A 23,924-nucleotide genomic window follows, 5' to 3' on the forward strand; every position below is an offset into this window, starting at 1 on the left:
TTAATATATATATATATATATATATATATATATATATATATATATATATATATATATATATATATATATATATATATATATATATATATATATATATATCTCTATCATACATACACACGCAAAACTTAAAGAAGGGCCTTGAAACGAAGTATGGAAATCAGCCACTGCTGTAGATATCAGTAGTTTATTGTTGAAGGTTTTAGTTTCAACACATTCAAAATATGGAAACAAAAAGTAAAGACGCTCCAAAAGTAAAAAAAAAAAAAAAAGTAAGACACTAGTTTCTACTGGCATAATGTTAAACACATTACAGCAATTAAGATGGCAAATAATTCACCACTGTCTTCTACAGCTAGGCAACAGTACGCCAATTGTGCTGAAACAGAAGTGCAATGAGAATATACTACAACAAACTATCTGCCCAACACAATAATGAAAATGAAAACTGCAGCCATGTTGGATGAGGTACATTTACTGAAAATTTAGACAATAACACTTAAATGTACACAGTAAAGTAGGTGAACAATCACCAAGTAAACATCTCAGATGTATGTTTATTCAAGGTATTCAGACATGAAGCAGACTTGAAAGCTTAATGGCTCTGATGCTCCTCTAGTGTATGTTACACTTTGATTTAGTCCCATTCAGTTTGCCGTTACACAGTTCAGGTTGGAATAGGAGTTCAACATTAACAGAGGAAAACAAAAACAAAACAAAAAAAAAAACAGAACTGCTGGCAAACCTCCCGTTTAGAGATTGGAATGACGTTAAAAACCAGTCCAAAGTTTAGCTGTTATAGTAGGGAATTCAAGTACAATACTTCCAGGTAACAGATTGCAAATGTAAAACTTTTATAACACAAAATATATATATATGTATATATAAAATTATAACCATGAGAAATCTGTGTCCCAGAAATGTATGAAATAGTGCAAGACTTGCTATCAAAGACAGAAGACCTCAAGTGACAAAACAAAAAGGAGTAAAAAGGAAGGAAAACTGAAAAAACTAAACATATCCCAAGAGTCTAATTTAGTCTAGCGGGAAAATACTTGTGCACAATCAGTTTCAGAGGAGGCTCAGCAAACAGTTGCATAAGTCAAAAGCAGCATGTTTCGCCATGTGCATTGTTAAACGTATGGACTCCAAAAGGAACAAGGTTCCTGCACTTCCAGATGCAGCTTCAAGTGTCCACACTTTCTCCTGCAGAGCATCAATGATCACTACACAAGGCGGTCAGCATCTTCTGCTACATTTGTAAATTACTGGAATGTTCTCTGCAAAGCAGATGGAGGATTCAAGATGGTTATTCCCAAAGTTCCACTTGGAGAAAATCTACATGAATTACACAGGTGTGAAAGGGAAATGCAAACTTCTTAGGCTTGGGGGAGTTTTCCAAGTACTTGTGCCAAAAAAGGGAAAACTAGCCAAGGAATAAACCCTGTATGAGATTGTAAAGTGCATACACTTACAGCTGTTGGCCACTTCTAGGAGCACTGAAGAACATCCTCTTCTTCCAGGTTCAAGGGACATGAATAGGTTAACAATTGTGCAACTTGACATTTGCAGGGCACCTAGGTTATTCACTTTATATGCCCTTTCAAGAGTTACAGCTAGGGCTCATACAAAGACATGACCATTAGCCCTTTCCACATACTGCAGCTCCCAACATTGGTAAACAGATACCAACCATGGTTAGAGGTGGACCAAAGCAAAATCATACTAAAAAAAAAAAAAAAAAAATCTACTAATGTACAGATACTGCAGTTTGGTTAGGCAGGCTTTTCAATGGTTCTTGAACGTACAGAAGCAGTTTGGCTTTGCAGCACAGGATTCATTCACTGTACAAAATCACCAGCAAGACTGGAATGATGAATTCATAGAAGGCACCATCATGCGTATTACATTACCAGAAAACTAAATACAGTTGAGTACAATTTGTCATTTTGTTGTTTTCTGTACAAAGCTCGAAAAAAGGGAAAGGTTTGGCAGGAGAATATTGGACGAGCAGAGCAGCCTGTCACGTGGGCATCTTGGATGGGCAAGTGCAAAAATTCTTCATGTATGAAACAGATCACTGCAGATCATCCCCTTCAAAAGAACTGGAATATGTTCAGACCAATTCAGAAAATGTTCAGATTTAAATTAGTTCCAGAGAAACAACTTATTGATAGGATTTGCACCAAGGAGTTTGTGGAACAAACCAAATGCCATCAACTTACAAATCTGGGTTCTTACAACCATGTTAAGAGGAGATCATTCGTGCATTTGACAAGAGCTTAACCATCAGTTTCTTCTATGCAAAAAGGTATTTTCAGAATAAAAAATAAAAAAATACAGGAGGCAACATTGCACTATTTTTGTTTCCAGTGAAGAAACGATAATACTTGAATACCAAACTCTACTAGACATGAGCCTCCAATGTCCACATAATCACTTGCAGTGCTAATGGCAATCTCAATCCTTCCAATTTAATTCGGGGTGTAAAATTAACATCTTAAATATTGCTGAAAACCAGCAAAAAAAAAAAAAAAAAAAAAAAAATCACCTCAATTGAAACTGCAAACAAAAGATGTCTTCACATCAAAGAAATTATGGGGAAGGAGAAAAAAAAAAAAAAAAAAAAAAAAGTAGAGCTGTGTCACATTCCAAAGCTAAAATTAACAAGAATGCAAACACCACGAATAATGTACCACTGTAGGCTTTACTTTGATTAATGACTCATTTTCAGCGGCGTTGACTAGTGAAGCGATTTTCCATAGAGGCTGATCCTCTTCCTGTGCTCAGCTTTTGCGCCATCCCGCCTCGCGGAGGAGGGCCTCTTCCATCCCTATCCCGAATCATTCCACCTCCAATGATTCCACGGGGTCCCCCCCCAGCACCACGATCATTGCGGCGTATATCCCTGCGGTCATCACCGCCGCGAATTTCCCTTTCACGGACTGCTCTGGTTTTCTTCTCCTCCACATTAAGGCGGACTTCACCACGGAACATAATTGGCTGAAATTCAAAGGAAAGTACAGGGTAATTTATTTTGTACCAGAAGCATTTGAAGCTATCCATAGCACTAAACACATAGATCTTCTTAGATCACAAAAGTAAAATAGTAATGAAATTACAAAAGCAGTTTCCAACCTTTCTGAACCTGCAGCCATTATAAATATCTGTGGTGACCCTACTATGAAGGGTCACTTCCTGTTACGGTACATTCAATTTTCTCTCAGTTGTGGTCCTGTGTTATCTCTCTGTCACACAAGCCTGTGGTTGAGACCATAATCTGTCGTGCCAACACATGTTGCATAGGCATGATCCACCATTGTCATCACAAGGAAGCCAGGCTTAAAGTGGTATTGGACCCCCATCCCCCCCACCAAAACATACATACTCACCTAGGTGGATGCTACATCTATCCGATGTAGGCAGCCGATGAGTCACCACCTCTCTGCTCCTCTACCTCGCACTCCAGCTCCAGACTGTGGAGTGGGTGGGAGCGGCTGGGTCAGGCTCTCAGCAGCTCACTGAGGCAGAGCCAGCTGCTGGTCCAGGCATCTGGGTGGATTACAACATTAAAGTCAGGATTTTTCCAGTGTCTGGACCGGCCGAGTGACGTCAGGCGGCTGAATACCGGTCAAGGAGTAGAGAACGAACTGCACTCCTGTGATCCCAGGAGAAGCAGGGCCAAAAGAGTATTGCCCCTACTTCTCCTTTAAGCCCAAATCCAAAATGATTATATATTGCAGCTTAGCAAATTGATCTAGCAAGTGTTCTTCTCACAGACCAAGCCGTACAGCAAAAGTGTGTTAGTGTCTAGACAAACCAGTTAACATTGACAGGGGTGCTAAAAAAGTGTCAGCTTTTGTTCATTTATGTAAAACCTAAAAAAACCAATAAAAAAAAAAAAAAAAAACACCCCAAAAACCTGTTGCGCAACTGCTTAAAGCGGACGTAAAGAGCGATTTACTCACCTATCCATCAATACCTCGCCAGCGGCATCATCCTCTTCTAAATGCCTCTTTATTGGCCAACACGGGACATCACTCCTGCGCAGGAGCTAGTCATCCTGGTATTCAGACTAGCTGTAAGCTGAACTGCGTATTTCCATCTTAGTCTACAGCACTGAAGTGGTCAGTAAACAGGTAGGGGCATGTCTCTTCTGCAAGAAAAGCCTGCTCACTGTCTCTAAAAGCAGAAGTTTAGTTCCACTTTAAAGTGTTAGCTGAAATTCGGCTTTTGTTAGCTTGTCAAACGCATCCAAAATTTGCTAGTGTCTCTAACACTATCCTCTACCCAGATTGTCAATGCTGCATTCCAGAGGTCTCTGTTGCTCCTCCAATGGAGTGGAGCCACCTTAAGACTAGATGTGTGTTACTTGCAGATCCCCAGGGGAAAATAAAGGAATAAGGGATAAATTAAAAAAAAAAAATTAAAAAAAATAAAAATAAAAAGGTCGCCACTGCATTTCAGGATTGGCAAGCTGCAATATTACATTTTTGTTTTGGGATTTAACACTGCTTTAAGCAATGAGGTGAAGCTGATGCAGGAGGGAGCGCATGTGGAAAAAAAGGTGGCAGAGACAGGCTGATGAACATCAGCAGCATTGAGTTGCAACCAAAGTTCGGGTAAAAAAGTAAAATCAATTAGTTTAAAAAAAATAAACACGTTTTAGCAAATTCAAAGCTATTCAGTTAGAGTCTAGATCTACTTGAGCCACAGGACTATGAAAATTGTAGGGGCAACATTTCTGTATTTGATATCTGTTAGTATGAAACATTACTGATACAGTGCAAAATTGGTCATGGTAGACAGCAGAAAAGCGTTTTAGTTTCCAGCCTGACACAAACCGCTCTTTTCCTAGCAATTCTGATAGGTAGATTATCACTTTTCCAGAGCTACAGCAGTTAAAATCATGCATGTGCTGTGCCTGTATTCTGACAACAGCATCTATGATTTTTTTTTTTTAACAGATCTGTGGATTAAAATGACAATTTAATGCACCTTTACAGTCATGTAAATACATGGGTGTATCATAACCAATGTTCCATTTGGTCAGATAAGCCTAAATAAATTTGCCAGTGGCCACAATTGCAGCCTCCTAAAAATCACTGTTCCATATAGAAAACAATAATAGCAAAAGCATCTCAAGTACAGTTTTTAAAATTAAAAAAAAAAAAAAAAAAAAAAAAAAAACACAACTTACTTTTGCAAGCAAAATCCTCTGAACAGGTTCAGAATCGTCAAACACAACAAATCCAAAGTTGGGAAGCTTTCCACCAACACCTTTGGTATTAATCCGAAGTTCCATTACATTTCCATAATCTGCAGAAAATTAAATATATTACCTAGTCAAACCTTACGTAAACATATGGGTTTGCCTTTCCTTAACCGCTTCCGGATCACCCACCGTACATATCTTGTGGCAGGGCAGCCCGGCTGCGCAAAACCACATGCGCGAGTTTGTGCATGCAGTGTAGGGGGCGTGAGTGTGCCGCTGGAGCGCCGCTCCTGCTGTGATAGGACACAGCAGGAGCCAATTAGCAGGTCGGGTGGCCGCCGCGACCCACCAATCGTTTACAGGAGACAGAGCAGTGGTGTACCTATGTAAACAAGGCACACCACTGATCTGTCAGTGAGGAAAAGATCTTCTGTCCCTGCTAAGCTGAAACATGATCTTGGTTTTCCTCCAGTGTAACACCCCCCCCAGTTAGAAAGCACCTCTCTAGGACACACTTAACCCCTTGATAGCCCCCCAATGTTAACCCCTTCCCTGTCAGTGGCATTTATACAGGGATCAGTGCATTTTCCCCCAAAAAGTGTCACTTAGAGCCAGATTTGTCCGCCACAATTTTGCAGTCCAACAAAAATCACTGATCGCACCCCCATTACTAGTAAAAAAAAAAAATAATAAAATAGGCCATAAATCTGTCCCATAGTTTGTAGACACGATAACTCTTGCGCAAACCAAACTTAGTATTTTTGTTACCAAAAATATGTAGCAGAATACATATTGGCCTAAACTGATGAAATTTGTACTTTTTTTTATTGGGACTGTTTTATAGCAGAAAGTAAGGAATATTGCTTATTCAAAAGTGCTACTTTTTTGTTTATAGCACAGAAAATAAAAACCACAGAGGTGATCAAATACCACCAAGCTCTATTTGTGGGGAAAAAAAGAATACATTTTATTTGGGTACAGCGTCAGTTAAAGCAACGCAGCGCCGTATCGCAAAAAATGGCCTGGTCATGAAGTGGGTAAAACCTTCCAGGGCTGAAGTAGTTAAAAAGTGGGTTGTAAACCTCAGGACACAAAATATGAACTTGGCTCAATCCAAAGCACTAAGGGCACATTTACTACGACCTCAACACACATTAAAGAGTCTACCACTTCAAAATACTTTGATGCAATATCTTTATAAAGGTTTACAAAGGCATTATTCCCTATGGCTTTGCTGTGCAGTTACCCTAAACTGCTCTAATAGAATAGTACCATACTTGTGTGCTCATATGATTTGGACACGGGCTTTTCTATTTCTCAAACCAATAACAGCCAAGCAGCTTCCTGCAGGTGCCTTAATACTTGCCCTACTTTTGTCATGAATGAGAAATAAAAAGAACAGACATGAAGACATTCAGTGATAGAAGTGCTATGAGAAAAATGTTTGATGCAGAGTTTAAAATCAAGAATGCCTGCAATCAAAACTGAAATGTATACTTACTCATGAAAAATTCCTTTAATTCACTCTCATCAATATCATGTGGTAGGTTACCAACAAAAAGCTGGTGGCTGTCAGGATATCGGAACATGCGGCGGTTATCAGTTTCCCCTTGATCAGTTTCTCCACGGCCTGGTATTGTACAAAAACAGTTAACTTTAAAAATAAACTTATTTTTATTAAAACAGTGTCCCAACTTGTCCTTTCCACGAGCCCTAGCAAACAGTATGCAAAACACTGTTTGATGTAAGGTATAAAGCTCCAGCAAGCCTGATCACAGAGTACTCCAGGCTGCAACAGCATTGTGGGCTGCTATATACAGTTACATTTGGTGCAGACTGTTGCATCAATATATGTGAATTCATATTTAAAAAAAAGTGTTAATAGCTTCAAGAGTTGAAACAATTTCACATGTGGATAAGTTTAAATACACTGAGGTATAAAAAAGGGAAAAAAAAAAAAAAAAAAAAACAGTGAAGAGAAAAGACAAGGAAAGTCGTGCTGAAAAATGCTGTTTGACCTGACAATCTAGTAAGCTATAGTGCTCTGGAGTCTAACAACTTGCCGACTGTAGGCAAAGCAGCTCCTCTGCACAGGATAAGGTACCAGTACGTGATCCTGCACCTCCTGGTCTTGGGCGCGCCGCCTATCCACTCCCGCTGTGATTGGACACAGCTGGAGCCAATGAGCGGGACCGGCGGACACGATGTTCGTCAGGACCCGCCGATCGTTCCCGTCACACAGAATGGCGGTCTGCCTATGTAAACAAGGCATATCACCATTCTGTGAAAAGGGGAGGTAGCCGTCCTGTGTTTCTTCTAAGCAGGAACACGGATCTCTGCCTTCCCACAGTACATTCCCACGCAGTTAGCACTTTTACAAGGTGGTCTTAAACTAAAAACCATCCCTCGTTTATGAGAGAAAATCTCTATATATATATATATATATATATATATATATATATATATATATATATATATATATATATATATATATATATATATATATATATCTATATATATATATATATATATATATATATATATCTATATATATATCTATATCTATATCTATATCTATATCTCTCTTTATCTATATATCCATCTCTAGATATTTCAAACTTTAGAAGTACTAAGTGTATTTCCATCCTAGCTTGGCTGCAACACAGTTGCACAACACGTCATGTCCTCTTCTGCAGCGAGCCCTCCTCCTTCGCTCCCGCTGCCTTCTGGGACCTGTGTGCATCCCAGAAGACAAGCTGGCCATTTACAAAGCGACATGTGGCTCCACTGCCGGACTGCCTTAGTTGGAATGGCGGTGCCTGCACCCAAGCCGGTGGACGAATCCGCATGATCCCTGGACAGGCAACTGTCCTTATTAAAAGTCAGCAGCTACAGTACTTTTGCGGCTGGAACGCCGCTTTAACCTCTTCCCTGCATTACAGTGAGTAAATTTTTTTTTTTTTTTTTTTTTAGCACTGATCACTGTATTCGTGTCACTGGTTTAAAATTGTCATTCTTTTGTGGTTTATAGCGTAAAAAATGAAAACCGCAGGAGGTGATCAAATACCAAAAGAAAGCTCTATTTGTGGGAAAAATAAACCCAAACATTTTATTTGGGCACAGTGTTACACAACCGCGCAATTGTCAGCTTAAGTAACACAGGGCCGAAATGCAAAAAAAAGACCAGGGGGCAAGTGGTTAATCACAGGTGCAGCGAGAGCACTCTGAAAGCCCCACACACACAGTAGGATCATAGTTATTTTTTTTGCATTTCCTCTGAGAAGATTGTTATTTACATTGCAGTTGGGCACAATTGTTTATACATGAGAGTCATTGTATGATGGAAGAGACTACTATATTTAACGATTTACTGGTATAGGATGGCCGTTTTGTGCAGAATCTACACATGGTACAGGTATGCTGCGATTGGCCCTGTACCATGTGACCAGAGATCACAACAGTACACAATAAATAGCTATAAGCAAAAGCCAATGTGTAAAACTGAAATGTGATTGCTGTGATTGGTCACAGCGTGATTGCTGTGATTGGTCAATCACATGGTACCAGGGCCAGCCATGTATAACGGTGGACACAGTGGGTCACAGATCACAGCGCTGTGCAGCCCCTATGGCACGCAGAAGGTAATTGTATGACGTCCACCCAGGATAGTAGTGCTTCCACTTGGCCATGTTATAATAAGCTGAGCGTGAGGGCGGGCAAGAGGTGGCAATCAAGTTTTGGTACGAGATTTTGAAGGTGATGAGCTAAATTTTTAGTTTATTGATAGACCTCAGATTATACAATCTTCCCCTTGTAATATCTGCAGGCTAGCTGGGCCACTGATGGAGTTTACCATTACTAGGTGCCAGGCAACCTTTCCATTACACCATAGGTAGTAAAAAACTTATGTGCAATACTACCATGATCATCAGCGGTTTGTGTTTGCTGTACATATTTTATGGGGTAAGGCCTGTCAGCACAAGGTCAATTGACTGTAAAACATACCTGCAGAAAAAGACAACTGCACATACTTATATTCCAGCAGCCTGTTTCCTGAAAAGCTGACACTTCTGTGCTTCCTTGACCTCTGCAAATACTCACACACTTGTGTGAATAACCTGCTCCCCCAGCTCGATTCGCACGCTGTGATGTCTCTACAATGATGTAGAGGCTGGAATAGTAGTGAAGTGGTAGCTTTTAAAAAAACAAACAAGCCACCAGAGACTCAAGCAGATGTTTTACATACACGAGGGAAGAAGGCAAAAAATAAAAAAGGGGGGGGGCTTTAATGCCCACATAACGCACATATGGCCTCATTCACACACGGTGTACAACATACGGCCCATACAGGACCATGATTACCCGCATGGTATTGTACCCCTGTGTGAATGGATGCGTCGATGGGCAACCAAAATTTTCGAGAGCATGTACAAAGGTGAGGGTAAATATGAATAGCCAGCAAGGCTGACCCTTCTATGCCCCCCAGGCGTTCCAAGCGATTTAAAGGGACACCGGGGTGAGCGGGAAGGGGTTTAAGAACATTGCAGATTGTCCAACCATGACAAGACAGTTCTCACAGAGAATCAATGCATTTTGTGGTTACAATGCACAATAGCTTTGACCAGCCTATCAGTATAAAAACCCCAACATAAGAAGCCACAAATAGGTTGTGTGTCCTTTAATTATTTTATTTTTACCTGGTCGTGCCCCCCTCGGCTGAAAAGTAGGACGCTCTCGTGGACGCTGCTCACGAGTACGAGGAGGCTGAACTTGACCGTCTGGCTTACTTTCAGTTCTTGACTACAATAAAAAAAGTAAAGTCAACTGTACAAACCATGCCAAGAATCACATTTTATTATAGTACTTATGAATTTGAAGGTTATGTGCTTTTCTTGCCTATACCATGTAGTTGTATAATTAGATTTCAATTACCTATTTTTAACAGAGCAGTATCTGCTTTCCATGGGACATCACTCTAATTACTCCACACTGCACCTGCTTTTTACAGGGCTGTGTGGAGTGACATCTTGCAGTGTCTTTACTGCATAACACTAAAGAGAAGACTCCAGGATAGGAGGAGGGACCTGTCACTCATTGACAGATTTCCTGCTTCTGTTAACCCCAAATTCACTAAACTGAAGCAAATTAAAATTGCAAAGCACATACGCAAAGCGCACAAAACTTTGCTATTGGAAAATGTGCAAGATTTCCCCCCCCCCCTTTTAAAAATTCGCAGTATGGCCAGAGTTAGGCTTACCACTGCTTCATAAATTGGCCCTAAGTGGTAAAATGTATGTGTAATGGCATCCTGAAAGATTTTACATGTTAAAATTTTAAAAATTTACAAGCTTAGGGAGAGGACAACTGCTTTAAAAATAAAAAAGCCATAGGTACTAGAAAACACGTAGCCTCAGAAACTTAACTACCTGTGAAGCAGGAGCTTTTATAACATGGGGAGGAATTCCTGAAGATGGTACAGTACCACTTGGAGGCAGGTTTTTACTTGTCACTGATGCCCAAGAGAAAGCCTAAAGGAAATACAAAGGAAACTTACCAATTGCTCCATTCTGCTAAACTGAAAACACCTGAATCATCTAAATACACACCAGTCTTTTTTGGTGGTTTGACTTAACCTTATATCGTTTAAAAAACACACACAAAAAAAAAAAAAACACAACACACACACTTAAAGCAAGATAGGCAGAATAAAAACAAAAACAAATCTTGAACTGTGGAAAAAAAAAATAAAATAAGTGACTACCACATTAGACATGCTTTTATACTAACCTACAACAGGAATCTATCTGGGTAAGGAAAGCGTATTACTTTAAACTAATCATGCCTACTACCCTTGCAAGTGAGATCAGGGACCCAGCTGTGCTGTCAGGTGTCGAGCGTTCATTCTTAAGATGGGACTACAAAAATTAATACATTTTGTCTACAGTACCAAGGTAAAGCAGTATTAAAAGCAAAAATGTAATACATTGCAGCTTACCAATACATTTTTACCCAGTGGTGCAACCAGCAACCCTGTCTTAATGACGCTACTTCGCTGGAGGCACTACCAAGACAGTCAAATCTGGGAAGTCGGTTGTGTTCAATGCATTAGCAGATTTTGTTGACTAATACTGCCAGGTTTTAGACTAGAAAATGCATTTCCTGGGGAAAATGTGTGGGAATGCTGAATAGCATCTCCCTATCTGCTAGCTGCCTGTCCACTGAACACACTGTAAAAAAACATCTCCTCACCATCTGCTAGCTGCCCCAGTGAAACACAGTGTGAGAGAACCCTTCAAACAAGCCTTAATAAATCCACAACAGTACATGCTATGGAAACAGCGACTTCAGGCCTTTGTGAATGTATCGGTATAAAATTTATGTTGATAAACTTAAAAATGTGTGTATGACAAGTAGATCTTGTGGGCGTGAGAGCAATTTATAGAGAAGGAACTATGATAATTTTTTTTTTTTTTTTTTTTTTAAGGCTCTGTGATCTAGGTATGACATCATCCACTAAGCACCTGAATAGACACTCAGTTTAACCAGTTACCAACCAGCCCATAGCCAAATGACGGCTGCAGGGCGGTTGGATAACTCTGGGATGGCGTACACTGATTGCGGCAGTTTACCATGTGATCACTCGGTCAAATGACGGAGCGATCACATGTAAACAAACCGGCGTAATGACATGACGCCGGTTCCTCTCTCCCATCTGTGTACCGATTGGTACACAGAGGGGGAGGGATCGGATGGCAGAAGTGCTGTGGGCTGGATCTGTAGTGCCCACAGCGCTGCTCTGACAATTGCAGTCACATCCATGGATTCATCCATCCATGCTCAGCCATACCCTGCAATACTCGGTGATGCCAAGCCATGCTCAGCTGTACTCGGCCTCTGTATGTGGACAGGCTGTGGAAGTCTCACATGTGGTATCGCCGTACTCAGGAGTAGGAGAATCTATTTTGGGGTGTCATTTTTGGTATGTACATGCTGTGCTAGAAATATTGTATAAATGGACAACTTTGTGTTTTAAACAAATAAAAAAAAAAAAAAAAAAAAATGCGTTTTAACCACTTCCCGCCTGCCGGTCGTCATATGACATCCTTAACTTTGTGCGAGGATATCTGAATGATGCCTGCAGCTACAGGGAGGCGACATGGGTATCTATTTACTCGGCATAACTTCATCTTTCACATTATACAAAAACATTGGGCTAACTTTACGGTTTTGTTTTTTTTTTAAAGCACAAAACTGTTTACTTTCCAAAAAAAACGCGCTCGAAAAATTGCTGCGCAAATACCATGCGAGATAAGAAGTTGCAAAGACCACCATTGTATCCTGTAGGGTCTTTGCTAAAAAAAAATTATATTATAATATATATATATATATATATATATATATATATATATATATATATATATATATATATATATATATATATATATATATATATATATATATATATATATATATATTATTTTGGGGTTCAATGTAATTTTCTAGCAAATAAATGATAATTTTTACATGTAGGAGAGAAATGTCAGGATTGGCCTGGGTGCTCCAGAACGCCTGAAGGTGCTCTGTGCATGTTGGGCCTCTGTATGTGGCCACGCTGTGTAAAAGTCTCACATGTGGTATCGCCATACTCGGGAGTAATAGCAGAATGTGTTTTGGGGTGTCATTTGTGGTATGCATATGCTGTGTGAGAGAAATAACCTGCTAATATGACAATTTTGTGAAAAAAAAAAAAAAAACAAAAAAAACTTGAATTTGCAAAGAATTGTGGGAAAAAAAAAAGACAACTTCAAAAAAAATAAAAATAAAATAATGCATCTTTCTAGATACCTTTGAATGTCTTATTTCCAAAAAGGAGTCATTTGGGGGGGTATTTGTACTTTTCTGGCATGTTAGGGTCTCTTCAGGTGTGATCAATTTTCAGATATTGGCACCATAGCTTTTGGACTCTTTCACAAAGACCAAATAATATACACCGATTTGGGTTATTTTTACCAAAGATATGTAGCGGTATAAATTTTGGCCAAAATATATGAAGAAAAATTACTAATTTGCAAAATTTTATAACAGAAACGAAGAAAAATGCTTTGTTTTTTTTTAAACAGAATTTTCGGTCTTTTTTCTTTTATAGCGCAAAAAATAAAGAACCCAGTGGTGATTTAAATACCACCAAAAGAAAGCTGTTTGTCTGAAAAAAAGGAAAAAAAATGTATAGGTACAGTGTTGCATGACTATAATTCAAAATGTGAGAGCACTGAAAGCTGAAGCTGAACTGAAAGCTGGTCTAGTTATTAAGGGTGTTTAAGTGCCCAGTGGTCAAGTGGTTAATCGATAAAAATTTCCTGAAATGATCACTAAACTTAAACAGCTTTTTCACAAAAACTGTAAAAGATATCAAACTGAAAATATATAGCCAGATAGCTGAATATTTTGTGACGTCTGGCGGTGAAAGTATGAAGGAGCTGAAACTTTTGGGAGCGGAAGAAGATTTTAAGGATTTAAAGCATGCTCTCATTCACTTCAATTTTAAAAAGCTTAATAAGAGCTGAACATTTTAAAAGTTGAATGGTTTTAAAATAGCTGAAAGTGTGCAGAAGTTACGCAGAGCCAAAAAACGTATGGAATAAAATTAAAATTAATAAATAAAAAAAACGAACGACAATAGTGGGACTGCTGAAGCAGCCCCACTAATAAATGGATAAAAGCTGACCATTATAAGCACCCGTCAGTCAATGGTTTGGCTCAAGACATTTCTGCTGATCACCATATCAAGATAAAAAAGGGGGGGGGGGGGGAACGGGGGGACGAAGACTAATATGATATGCTTGTGCAGTACTAAATATTTAAACTGGTAAAAATGTATGAACAGGGCAATTTATTGGTAGATACCGAACTAAAAGCATTCCAACATTGCAGACCAACCAGCACAACCAGTATTTGGAGCTGAACCACTAAATGGTTATTTACTTTCAGCTAGGTATTTTAGAAAGAGGGGATATGCGCCCCTTAAATTCAAACATCACTAGGTCATTACTTTTCTAAGATTTTGATATTGTATGTATGATTAGTTTCATTTAAAGCGGAGTCCCACCCAAAAGGGGAAGCTCTGCTTGTCTGCCTCCTCCCCCTTCTGCTGCCACATTTGGCACCTTTTAGGGGGGAGCGGGTACCTGGTTTTGACAAGTACCCGCTCTCACTTCTGGCTCACTTCGCCACACCGAAGTGAGCCAGAAGTGCGCTCCCCTCTTCCACCCAACAGGTTACAACCTCACAGCAGCCTGCAAGACTTGCCCCCAAAGGTCCTCAGAGGCTCCAACAACCACCTGGTAAAAAACTCACAAACTTGAGCTCCCAAAGTCAGATGTTGAATAGCCCAGGAAGTACCAAACACTCCAAATAGAATGAGAAGTCACTTGAGAAGGGTGGAACTTTACCTACAGTAAGCTTGGGCAATAAGCTAGCTGATCCATCTAAAAATTGTGCATTTGGAAGATGTGGGACACTTCCTTAGGTCTTCAGAATGCACACAGAGGAAATCAGACTGACTAATTACAGCAGTCGACTTCAGGTAACTTTTGACTGCATGAACTACATCCAAGGTATGACAAGCCTTGTCCCTGGGCATCTGAGGCTTCAGACAAAAATAAGGCAACGATATCCTGGTTAAAGCGGAGTTTCGCTAAAAATTTATTTTTAGATGTCAGCAGCTGCAAATACTGCAGCTGCTGACTTTTAAAATAAGGTCACTCACCTGTCCCGGGGTCCAGCGATGTCGGCACCCGAGGCCGAACCGTCCCTTGATCCTCGGGTGCTTCCGCCACCATTCTCACTGAGGGAATCGGGAAGTGAAGCGTTGCGGCTTCACTGCCCGGTTCCCTACTGCGCATGCGCGAATCGTGCTGCGCGTCTACACTGGTCCCCGTTCTGTAGTGGGAACGGTGTATTTCCCATAACACAACGGGGGTGGGCGGGGACTTTGCGGCTAGCTATACCCGGAAGTGGGTGCAGATACCTGTATTATACAGGTATCTGCACCCCCCTCCCCCCTGAAAGGTGCCAATTGTGACACCGGAGGGGGGGAGGAATCCGATGAGCGGAAGTTCCACTTTAGGGTGGAACGCCGCTTTAAGATGCAAGAGACCACCTTAGGAAAAAAGAAAGAGGCCAAAAGACCCCACAAATAGTTAAAGGCAAAGACAGCCAATTCTGAAACTGGGGTCAAAGCAATGCAACCAGAAACACTACCTTGTGTATCAGACAGACTAAAGGGATATCCCAAATGGGTTCAATTGGAGATGTTTGCAATAGAAAGTAGCAAGTTGAGGTCTCACAAAGTTAGCAGTCTTTACTGGTAGAATACTACATGTGACCTCTTCTACAAAAGGCACGCAGCAAGAAATGTCAAGCAATGTGTCTCTAAAAAAGAAAGACCAAGGCCAAAAACTGACTGACAGTACCCAAGGTGAGACCCTGATCAACTCCTGATGCAGAAATGCAGCCCATGAAAGACTTACAAGGATGAAGTCACCAAGCCTCACACCAGGCAAAATAAGACTTAAGTCCTATGGTAAATCTTCCTTGAAGTCACCTTCCTAGCCTACAGGAGGGTAGGAATGACAAAATCAGAGACACTCGTATCTCTCAAGAACCTGACTTCAACACCAAGATCCAGGTCAGATCTTGCATCAGTGATTAGGTCAATCCAGAAGGGACCTTGGCTCATCTATCAACAAGGTTACGATGTCAGAGTACCATGTTCTCCAGGGCCAAACTGATGTGAAAATAATCACCAGGATGGCTTCCACTTGAATCCTGTGAAGCAGACAAGGCAGAAGCTGTAACAGTGGGAAGGCGTAAGTAAGGAAGAACTGATCCCAAGGCATCAGCAGAACTAGCGCCAGCGCTAAGGGGTCCAAGATATAAATCCCGCAAGTTCACACAGAACCCGGATGCCATAAGAGGCACATCCAGGGTGCCCCACCTTAAGCAGGGTTCCTCCAACACCTCTCTGTGAAGAGCCCACTCCCTCAGAGTCAACTGCTGATGGCTGAGAAAATCCACCTTGGACAGTGACAGGGTGAGGACATGAAGTTGCACCCAAGACAGAACGAGATTGGCTTCCTCCTGAGTAGCCCAACTTCCAGTGCCATCCCGATGATTTGTGAATGCCACAGCCCTGATACTGTCTGACTGAACCATTGCTGGGGGATCCTTCAGTTGTATTAATCAATGCAGCAGGGCAAGGCGCATTGCCCTTTGGACCAAGAGATTGGCCAAAGCGCCACCCTAGCCTACCAGGCTGGAATCTGTCAAAACATTCCAGGATAGAGGGATGAACAATTTTCCCCATGTCCAGCATTTACCAAGAGATCCACCAATCAAGTGTGTCTCGCTCTGGGAGGTGTAACCGTCTCATGGAATCTGACTGCGCCCTCCTGTAGCACCTCCATACAACATTCAATTAGGAGGAGGAGACTGGAATGGGCAAAGAATTGCCTTGAAGGGGACTACTATCTTTCCCAAGACCCTCATGCAAAATGGAATTCGGGGATTTGTAAGCTTTTGAAGAAACTTTCATCTCTCAAAAGCAAAGAATTTATCCTGTTGGTAAACGAAATTCTTGAATGAATGGTGTCTAGCATCTAGCTGCTAAGAAATCTATAGATCAGCCACACACAAAATTACCAAGATAAAAGCCTTTAGGCTCACAAGTCCATGCAGTGAAGAAGTCCACAGACTGTTGGTTAACATAGGCAGGTACTGGTTCAGGACCAATTTAAATAGAAGAGAAGATACACAATCCACAACTCAAGGGCATGCCATACCAGGGAGAGATCCACATGCATGCAAGGAAACAAACGTTGATAAAGAACAGGATTAGAATAAACCATTTATTACAGATCATATCTAAACTTAGGCTAGGTTCAGAATTGCCGCTGTGGGACCACAAAAGAAAAAAAAGAAAACAGGCTGCCACTCAGGAAGGGCATGTGGGTGCCATTAATCCTAATTGCACCTGCACACACTGGAAATTGCAGCAGACGCTTCGTGCACTGGGAACCGCACTGTACTTGCAGTTCTTGTACAAATATTATTATACAGGATTTATATAGCGCCAACAGTTTACGTAGCACTTTACAACTTGAGGGTAGACGGTACAAATACAATAGGAATCAGAGGGCCCTGCTCCTTAGAGCTTACAATCGAAGAGGGAAGGTCAAGAGATACAAGAGGTAATAACGGTGGGGGATGTGCTGATTGAGAAGATAAATGTACAGTTGTTAGGTGGGGGCCAGATAGGCTTCTCTGAAGAGATGAGTTTTCAGGGATCGTCTGAAAGTGGATAAAGTAGGAGAAAAATCAGGCTGATTGGGGTAGAGCATTCCAGAGGATCGGAGAGGCTCTGGAGAAGTCCTGAAGGCGAGCATGGGATGAGGTGACAAGGGAGTTTGAGAGCAGGAGGTCTTGGGAGGAGCGAAGAGAACGATTAGGTTGGCATTTTGAGACTAGGTTAGAGATGTAGCTGGGGGCCAGGTTGTGGATGGCTTTGTAAGTTATAGTTAGTATCTTGAATTTAATTCGGTGACTGAGTGGCAGCCAATGGAGGGATTGGCAGAGGGGTATAGCAGACACTGAGCGGTTTGTGAGGTGGATGAGCCTGGCAGCAGCGTTCATGATGGACTGAAGTGTACAAGCTGCAATTTACAAAAACTATACAGGTACCTTTTCCCTGAGTTTTCAGAGCAGCTACCGTATATACTCGAGTATAAGTAGGGCTTCTCTTAAAATAAAAAAAAAAAAAAAAAAAAAAAAAACTCAATTCACGATTCGAATTTTTTTTTTTTTCTTTGGAAACCGGGCCGGTTCTGAGGCGCAGCGGGAATGAGCTTTTAGGCGAGGCCGCGGCTTCGGCATAGTCCGCGGCGTCCGGCCTCGCGGACTAGGCCGAAGCCTCACCTAAAAAAAACTCCTTGCCCGCAGCTCTTCAGGCCTGGCATGGTGTCAGCGCTGGTCCCGAGGCGCTGCGGGCATGAGTTTTTAGGCGAGGCCGCGGCTTCGGCCTAGTCCGCTGCGTCCAGCCGTAGAGGCGGACTAGGCCGAAGCCGCGGCCTCGCCTAAAAACTCATGCCCGCAGCGCCTCGGGACCGGCGCGGTGAGAAAAAAAAAAAAAATCAAAAAAAAAAATCAATTTGCTTAAATTTTGAATCGATTTGACCTCTCAACTCAATTCAAGATTTAAATCGATTTTTTTCCCAGCCCTAATTATAAGTCAACCCGAGTATAAGTAGAGGCTCCTAATTTACCACAAAAAAACTGGAAAAAAAACTTATTGACCTGAGTAAAAGACGAGGGTGAGAAATGCAGCAGCTACTGTAAGTGGAAAAAGAGGGTAAACAATGCCCATCTGCAGCTGCATGCCTCCCTGCGTCCTGTGCATCTGCGTCCTGTCCATGTCATTTGTCCGTGTCCCTGTGCAACCTCCGTGTGGCGATCTCCATCCTCTGATCAGCGTGTGATAATACAGTTCGGCGGCCATTCCACTGTTCAAAAGCCGCGCCGCCTCGTCTGATAGGCAGAACACTCAGCAGTCAGCCTATCACAGACATTCTCTCATTCTCATACCATGGACGTGGATGAGAGAATGTCCGCGATAGGCTGTACACTGACTGCTGGGAAATGGAGTGTTCAGCCTATCACAGACGAGGAGGCGGCGCGGCTTTTGAAAGCTGGAATAGCCTCCGAACTTTATCACACGCTGTCAGCCATCTGCCTGCATGACACGCTGATCATGTAGGCAGATGGTGGTGACTCGAGTATAAGTCGAGGCCGAGGGGGGCACTTTCACCCAAAAAAAAAAAAAAAAGGCTGAAAATATCGACTTAAACACGGTATATTGTGAACCCTTTTTTACATATTAAAATCTGAGTGTGCAGTATCTGAAGCGGGGGAGAGAAGTCATCCGAGTAGGTCTCAGAAAAGCTCCTAAATCGGATTGAAATGTAGCAGCTGCCAGAAAAGCAAACAACCCAACAAACCAGAGCCAAGCAGCGGCTTTGGGTGGGCACTATGCTTTTTAGGGTCTCCACCCTCTCTCTCAAGAGAAGTGTGGATATGCCCTGTAAAGAAAACGTTTGATGCTTACACTAATTCAACACTTTGGCAACATTGTTTCTGAAAATTCAGAAACCATCCAAACCCCTGCACAGCTTGAGTAGCACTGGGCTCTCAAAGCAAAGCAAATTTCTCCTTCAGAAGCAAGTCGTACAGGTAACCTATGACAGGAATACCTGAGATTCCAAGACCAGGGTTAACATACTGCAAGGGCAGCATACAGGCAAAACCGTAGGGCCACAAACTGACGGTGGCCAACTTTCACCAAAACTGCAGGAACTGTTTAACATCCTTGATATATGCATATGTTAGAAAAAACTTGAGTATCTTGAGGTCAATGACATAACAGATAAGCCATTTGGTTTCAGAATAAAAAAGGTTCCAGTAGAAACCTTTCACTCCCTGGAACGATCACTCCCTGAGTGCATAAAAAAAAAAAAAGGGGGGGGGGGGGAAGACAGTCCTTTATTGCCCTACCCCAATCTGTCTGCTTATCTCCTACTCTATTAGCTTTTAGATCCCCGAAACCCCACCTCTTCAGAGAAGCCTACCCTACCCACACCTAAACAACTGTTTTTTCATTTTCTCCATTAGCTCCCCCCCCCCACAGCGATTACCTTTTGTTTCCACTTGACCCTCACTTCTAGATTGTAAGCTCTAACGAGCAGGGCCCTCTGATCCCTCCTGTATTGATTTGTATTGTAAGTGTACTGTCTGCTCATGTTGTAGAGCGCTGCGTAAGCTGTTGGCGCTATATAAATCCTGAACAACAACAACACTACAAAATCACAAAGACATTTGAAAGCAGAAAGCACAGGGGGGGGGGGGGGGGGGGGCTCTGAAATTTCCGCTTGTAACCTCGAGCCTCTTAGTTGCAGACCCACTTGTCTGCAATTACCCCCCTACTAAACGTCTACAAATGCCTGCAAACATCACTCCATATGAATGAGTAGGGGTGCTCCATCATTGCCAGGACGACTGAGCTTGGAGGACTGGAGTCCACATCTACTTACAGAAATAGGACTGGGGCTTGGAGCCCAAGGCTTTTGTTTGAATAAATCGGAAGGTGTTGTAAAAGTAGAAGGCGTGGCAGGCTTCTGTACCGCAAGCCTCAACATTTTAAATGGCAACAGGGCACTCTTGCCCATTTACCCTTTGAAAGTAATCCACAGCATGACCAAATAAATGTTTCCAACTCTGTTGGTCAACTGTTGGTCACCAAGCAACTAAGGGCACAGGAAAATTCCTCCTGTTATCTACCCAACTCAGTATTACTACAGTCAGGTTCTCTGGACCTCAAACAAGCCAGACCTTAAAGTGTTACTAAACCCACAACAGTAAAAATCAGTCTGTATATGCAGTAAAGCATGCTCGTTATACTTCCTGTGGAATCCATGGGGTTAATCCTCTGCAGTGTGTAAAAAAGTTTGATCATGATTGCACAGATTGTCCCCTTCTTCCACAGTCCCCAAACCATCTCGTTCAACTTAGTAGTGTGCTTCATATAAAGTCCCACAACCCCTCTCTTTTTTTCAAATATACCAGGGATGGAGGTATATGAACTATCAGAGTCATTGCCTCAAAAAAAAAAAAAAAAAGTCCCAATCTCTTTTCTTGTTCTCATCAAATCAGGAAAAAAAGTACACAACTAATTATACTTACCTTTACTATAATCTGTGACCTACTTTTGCCATTATGTCTTTTATTTTTATTTGATATAGGGGCCATTTCAGGCAGGTGGGGGTAGGCTTGGCCTTGTTATGCCTAGGAGCAGCGACGCGCACCGGGGCCTCCCCCTCCAGTTGTGGGGAGACAGGCAGGCACTTGTTGTGGGTCGATGCCACGCCCACATACCAAGTGGGTAACATCCATGACGCGGCGCGCTGACATGTTTGTCCATCTGCGTATACCACAAGGGAGGTTTGAGCGCCAAACGAGCATGAATTGTTGCTCAGGCAGTGGCGCCGCCTCCCCTTTCTTTACGCTGCGTGACGTTGGTGGTCGCCTTTGGTTCGTGGCTGGTACTTCTACCACACTTGCTCTGCGCTAACACCTTGTTTTGCTTCACTTGTGAGACAACGTTGTACCATCTTAGATTATTCCTCAAATCTACCTCTTAGGTACTATATGGTTTATCATACCTACTCACCTATCTTTACACTACCATCGTCTCACTTAATGTCTCTTGATGCTAAACACCATTTCTTTTTCATCCACTTGGTTTACCTACTATGTTACATGATTTTTGTAACCTTTCTTCAGTTTTTCAGTTGTGTAATTACTTAAATGTTAATTTAATAATTTTTATAGACATTACTGGGAATTATTCACAGTACGAACTATATATAGTACTAAATATATACACACAACAGCTGATAACTGGCGATCCGAACTCAAAGTTTATTCATTGGTTTCTGGTGCAGCCGTCGTGCCGCAGGCGTTATCGCCTTAGCTCCTGGGATGACGTCTTCTATAGTGCCTCCCACTATCGATCAACATTTTTACCCATATACTACCAGCTAGGTGAGAGTGTTCGGGATCCTTTATATTCCCCCTCTTTCTTCCTTGTTTTATACGCTCCTTTTTACCATCACATCATTTTGGCATTTCTACTCTATTATAGATACTTCCAAAGCTGCATCTGCCCCTGATGAGTGGCATTTTAACCACGAAAAGCATATAGCTTCCCTATGATGCTACGTCAGTGTCCATGTGCAATATCTGTATTTTATTATAGTTTATTTTAATGATTTAGTTTCATCATTGCTATCATGCCTATATGTTACCGTTATAACTTTGTTCTACATAGCCAAGGTCCATTAATATGTATATCATGTTGGAATAACTGTTTAGATGATATCTAGCAAGAACCATTTATTTTTCTACTATTTTACATGTGTATGCATGCCCTTTGTAACAACAAACAATGATTAATTACATTGATTGGTTTGTTAAACTTAGTAGTGTGCTTCATATAAAGTCCCACAACCCCTCTTTTTCAAATAAACCAGGGATGGAGGTATATGAACTATCAGAGTCATTGCCTCCTATAAAGTCTCAATCTCTTTTCTTGTTCTCATCTCCTGACAGAGGCTGGGGACAAGCTGCACATGCTCAGTTTGGTGTGTATTGCTAGAGAGTTTTTTTTTTGGGAGAGTGCATGTGATCAGCACAGGGCCAATCAGCACTGTCCAGAGGGCCAGGGGTCCTGCAGCCTGATGGGACAGTCAGAGCAGAATGAAAAAACTCCTCCTACAAGCTTTAACTAGAGACCAATAGACTCCACAAGACTGCTCTAGCTGCTGATGAGAAAAGGTATGTAGCAGTTTATATATTTACTAAAACTATTGCATTTCCATTTTCTGTGTACTGTGGGAGACAAGATTTAGTGCATGCAGGGTCCTCGGTTTAGTAACACTTTAAGGCTTTGACATTCCCCCACACAGCCACAGTTGCGAGTTGTAAGGCTGCTCCTATGAAAGCAAGCGAGGCTTCAAATAAAGCTTCCAGACATTCATCCGAAACCTCTTTGACCTCCCTGGCGGTATGATTATTTCAGATTTTTGCGTCTCAAAGCGGTACAATTATTTTGCATAGAAATTTGGCGTTTTATATTGTAGGTCTGTAATTCTTAGCAATAACACGCTTAGATCTGTCCACCAAGAGTCTAGTAGATATCCTGGGTATGATAAAGTTTGAAACACAAAATCATAAATTGTAATAAAATAAATATAAATAATTAAAAAAAATAAATAAATAAAATAAATTTCCCCACGATTCACGATCGCTCAATTCTGCAAGTGTTCGAATTATCGCTGTTTTCTAGCTGGTCTAAAGCCACTTTTGATGTCTAAAGACACTTTTTGGTTGCTATGGACAATCTCAAGTTTCCAGGCAGAAAGAACAGTATATATAATATAAAACTGCATGCAGGGCATGGGCCAAAGCACTGGGGACAAAAAGGGAAGTGAAATGATTTCATACAGTACTGTAATCTGTAAGATTACAGTACTGTATTTATGATTTTGACATTTTTTTGAATTTGCCGCCAGGCTCCGCCCCTGTGCGTCGCTCGCAGGGAACGGAGCCTGACACAGAGAGGCTTCGGGCAGAGGACGGAGCCCGGGGGGACATCGCAGGATCCTGGGGACAAGGTAAGTATACCGCACCAAGATCCTGGGATGTAATCCCGAGTGTGGCTTGGGGTTACCGCTAATGGTAATTAAATGTAACCCCGAGCCACACTCAGGAATACCGTCAGGGAGGTTAAATACCAGACCTTGTACCCTGGGATCATGCAGTCTTAATGAAGCAGGAAACTGCTGGATTCACCACAAGCACTTTCCATGGGGTAGTGTTAAACAAAACTTTTTGCTGGAATGAGCATCATTTTAGGGCAAGCCTAGCCTGTGTATAACAGTTGTGCTGGTAACCCCAGAAGTAGATAGACGCAATGTCCCACTAAATGCTGCCTTTTTCTGCCAGAGGTCCCTCTCCTTTTAAACTGTGCAGATTAGACAAGCAAGACACCAACAAAAAAACTGAAAATACCAGGGGGTATACCTGGGAGGGGATTTCCTGTCTT

The 23,924-nt window shown here is 41.7% G+C and overlaps 1 protein-coding gene across 3 annotated transcripts in view; it reads right to left on the minus strand.

Annotated features, from left to right (window-relative positions):
• Nucleotides 1-456: 456 nt before the first annotated feature.
• The window catches only part of G3BP2 (G3BP stress granule assembly factor 2), a 74,814-nt gene continuing 51,346 nt past the window's right edge, over nucleotides 457-23,924 (minus strand). For 2 of the 3 annotated variants that reach the window (XM_073601028.1, XM_073601030.1), the window contains exons 8-12: nucleotides 10,639-10,740; nucleotides 9,910-10,012; nucleotides 6,714-6,842; nucleotides 5,198-5,316; nucleotides 457-3,000 (exon numbers count right to left, since the gene is read on the minus strand). In XM_073601028.1, the coding sequence (XP_073457129.1) occupies nucleotides 2,728-3,000; nucleotides 5,198-5,316; nucleotides 6,714-6,842; nucleotides 9,910-10,012; nucleotides 10,639-10,740 (726 nt within the window). In that variant the 3' untranslated portion in view covers nucleotides 457-2,727. The remainder of the gene's footprint in view (nucleotides 3,001-5,197; nucleotides 5,317-6,713; nucleotides 6,843-9,909; nucleotides 10,013-10,638; nucleotides 10,741-23,924) is intronic. The other variant, XM_073601029.1, reaches the window with a different exon arrangement.

Source organism: Aquarana catesbeiana, linkage group LG01 (genome assembly GCF_042186555.1).
Source record: "Aquarana catesbeiana isolate 2022-GZ linkage group LG01, ASM4218655v1, whole genome shotgun sequence".
NCBI lineage: Eukaryota > Metazoa > Chordata > Amphibia > Anura > Ranidae > Aquarana > Aquarana catesbeiana.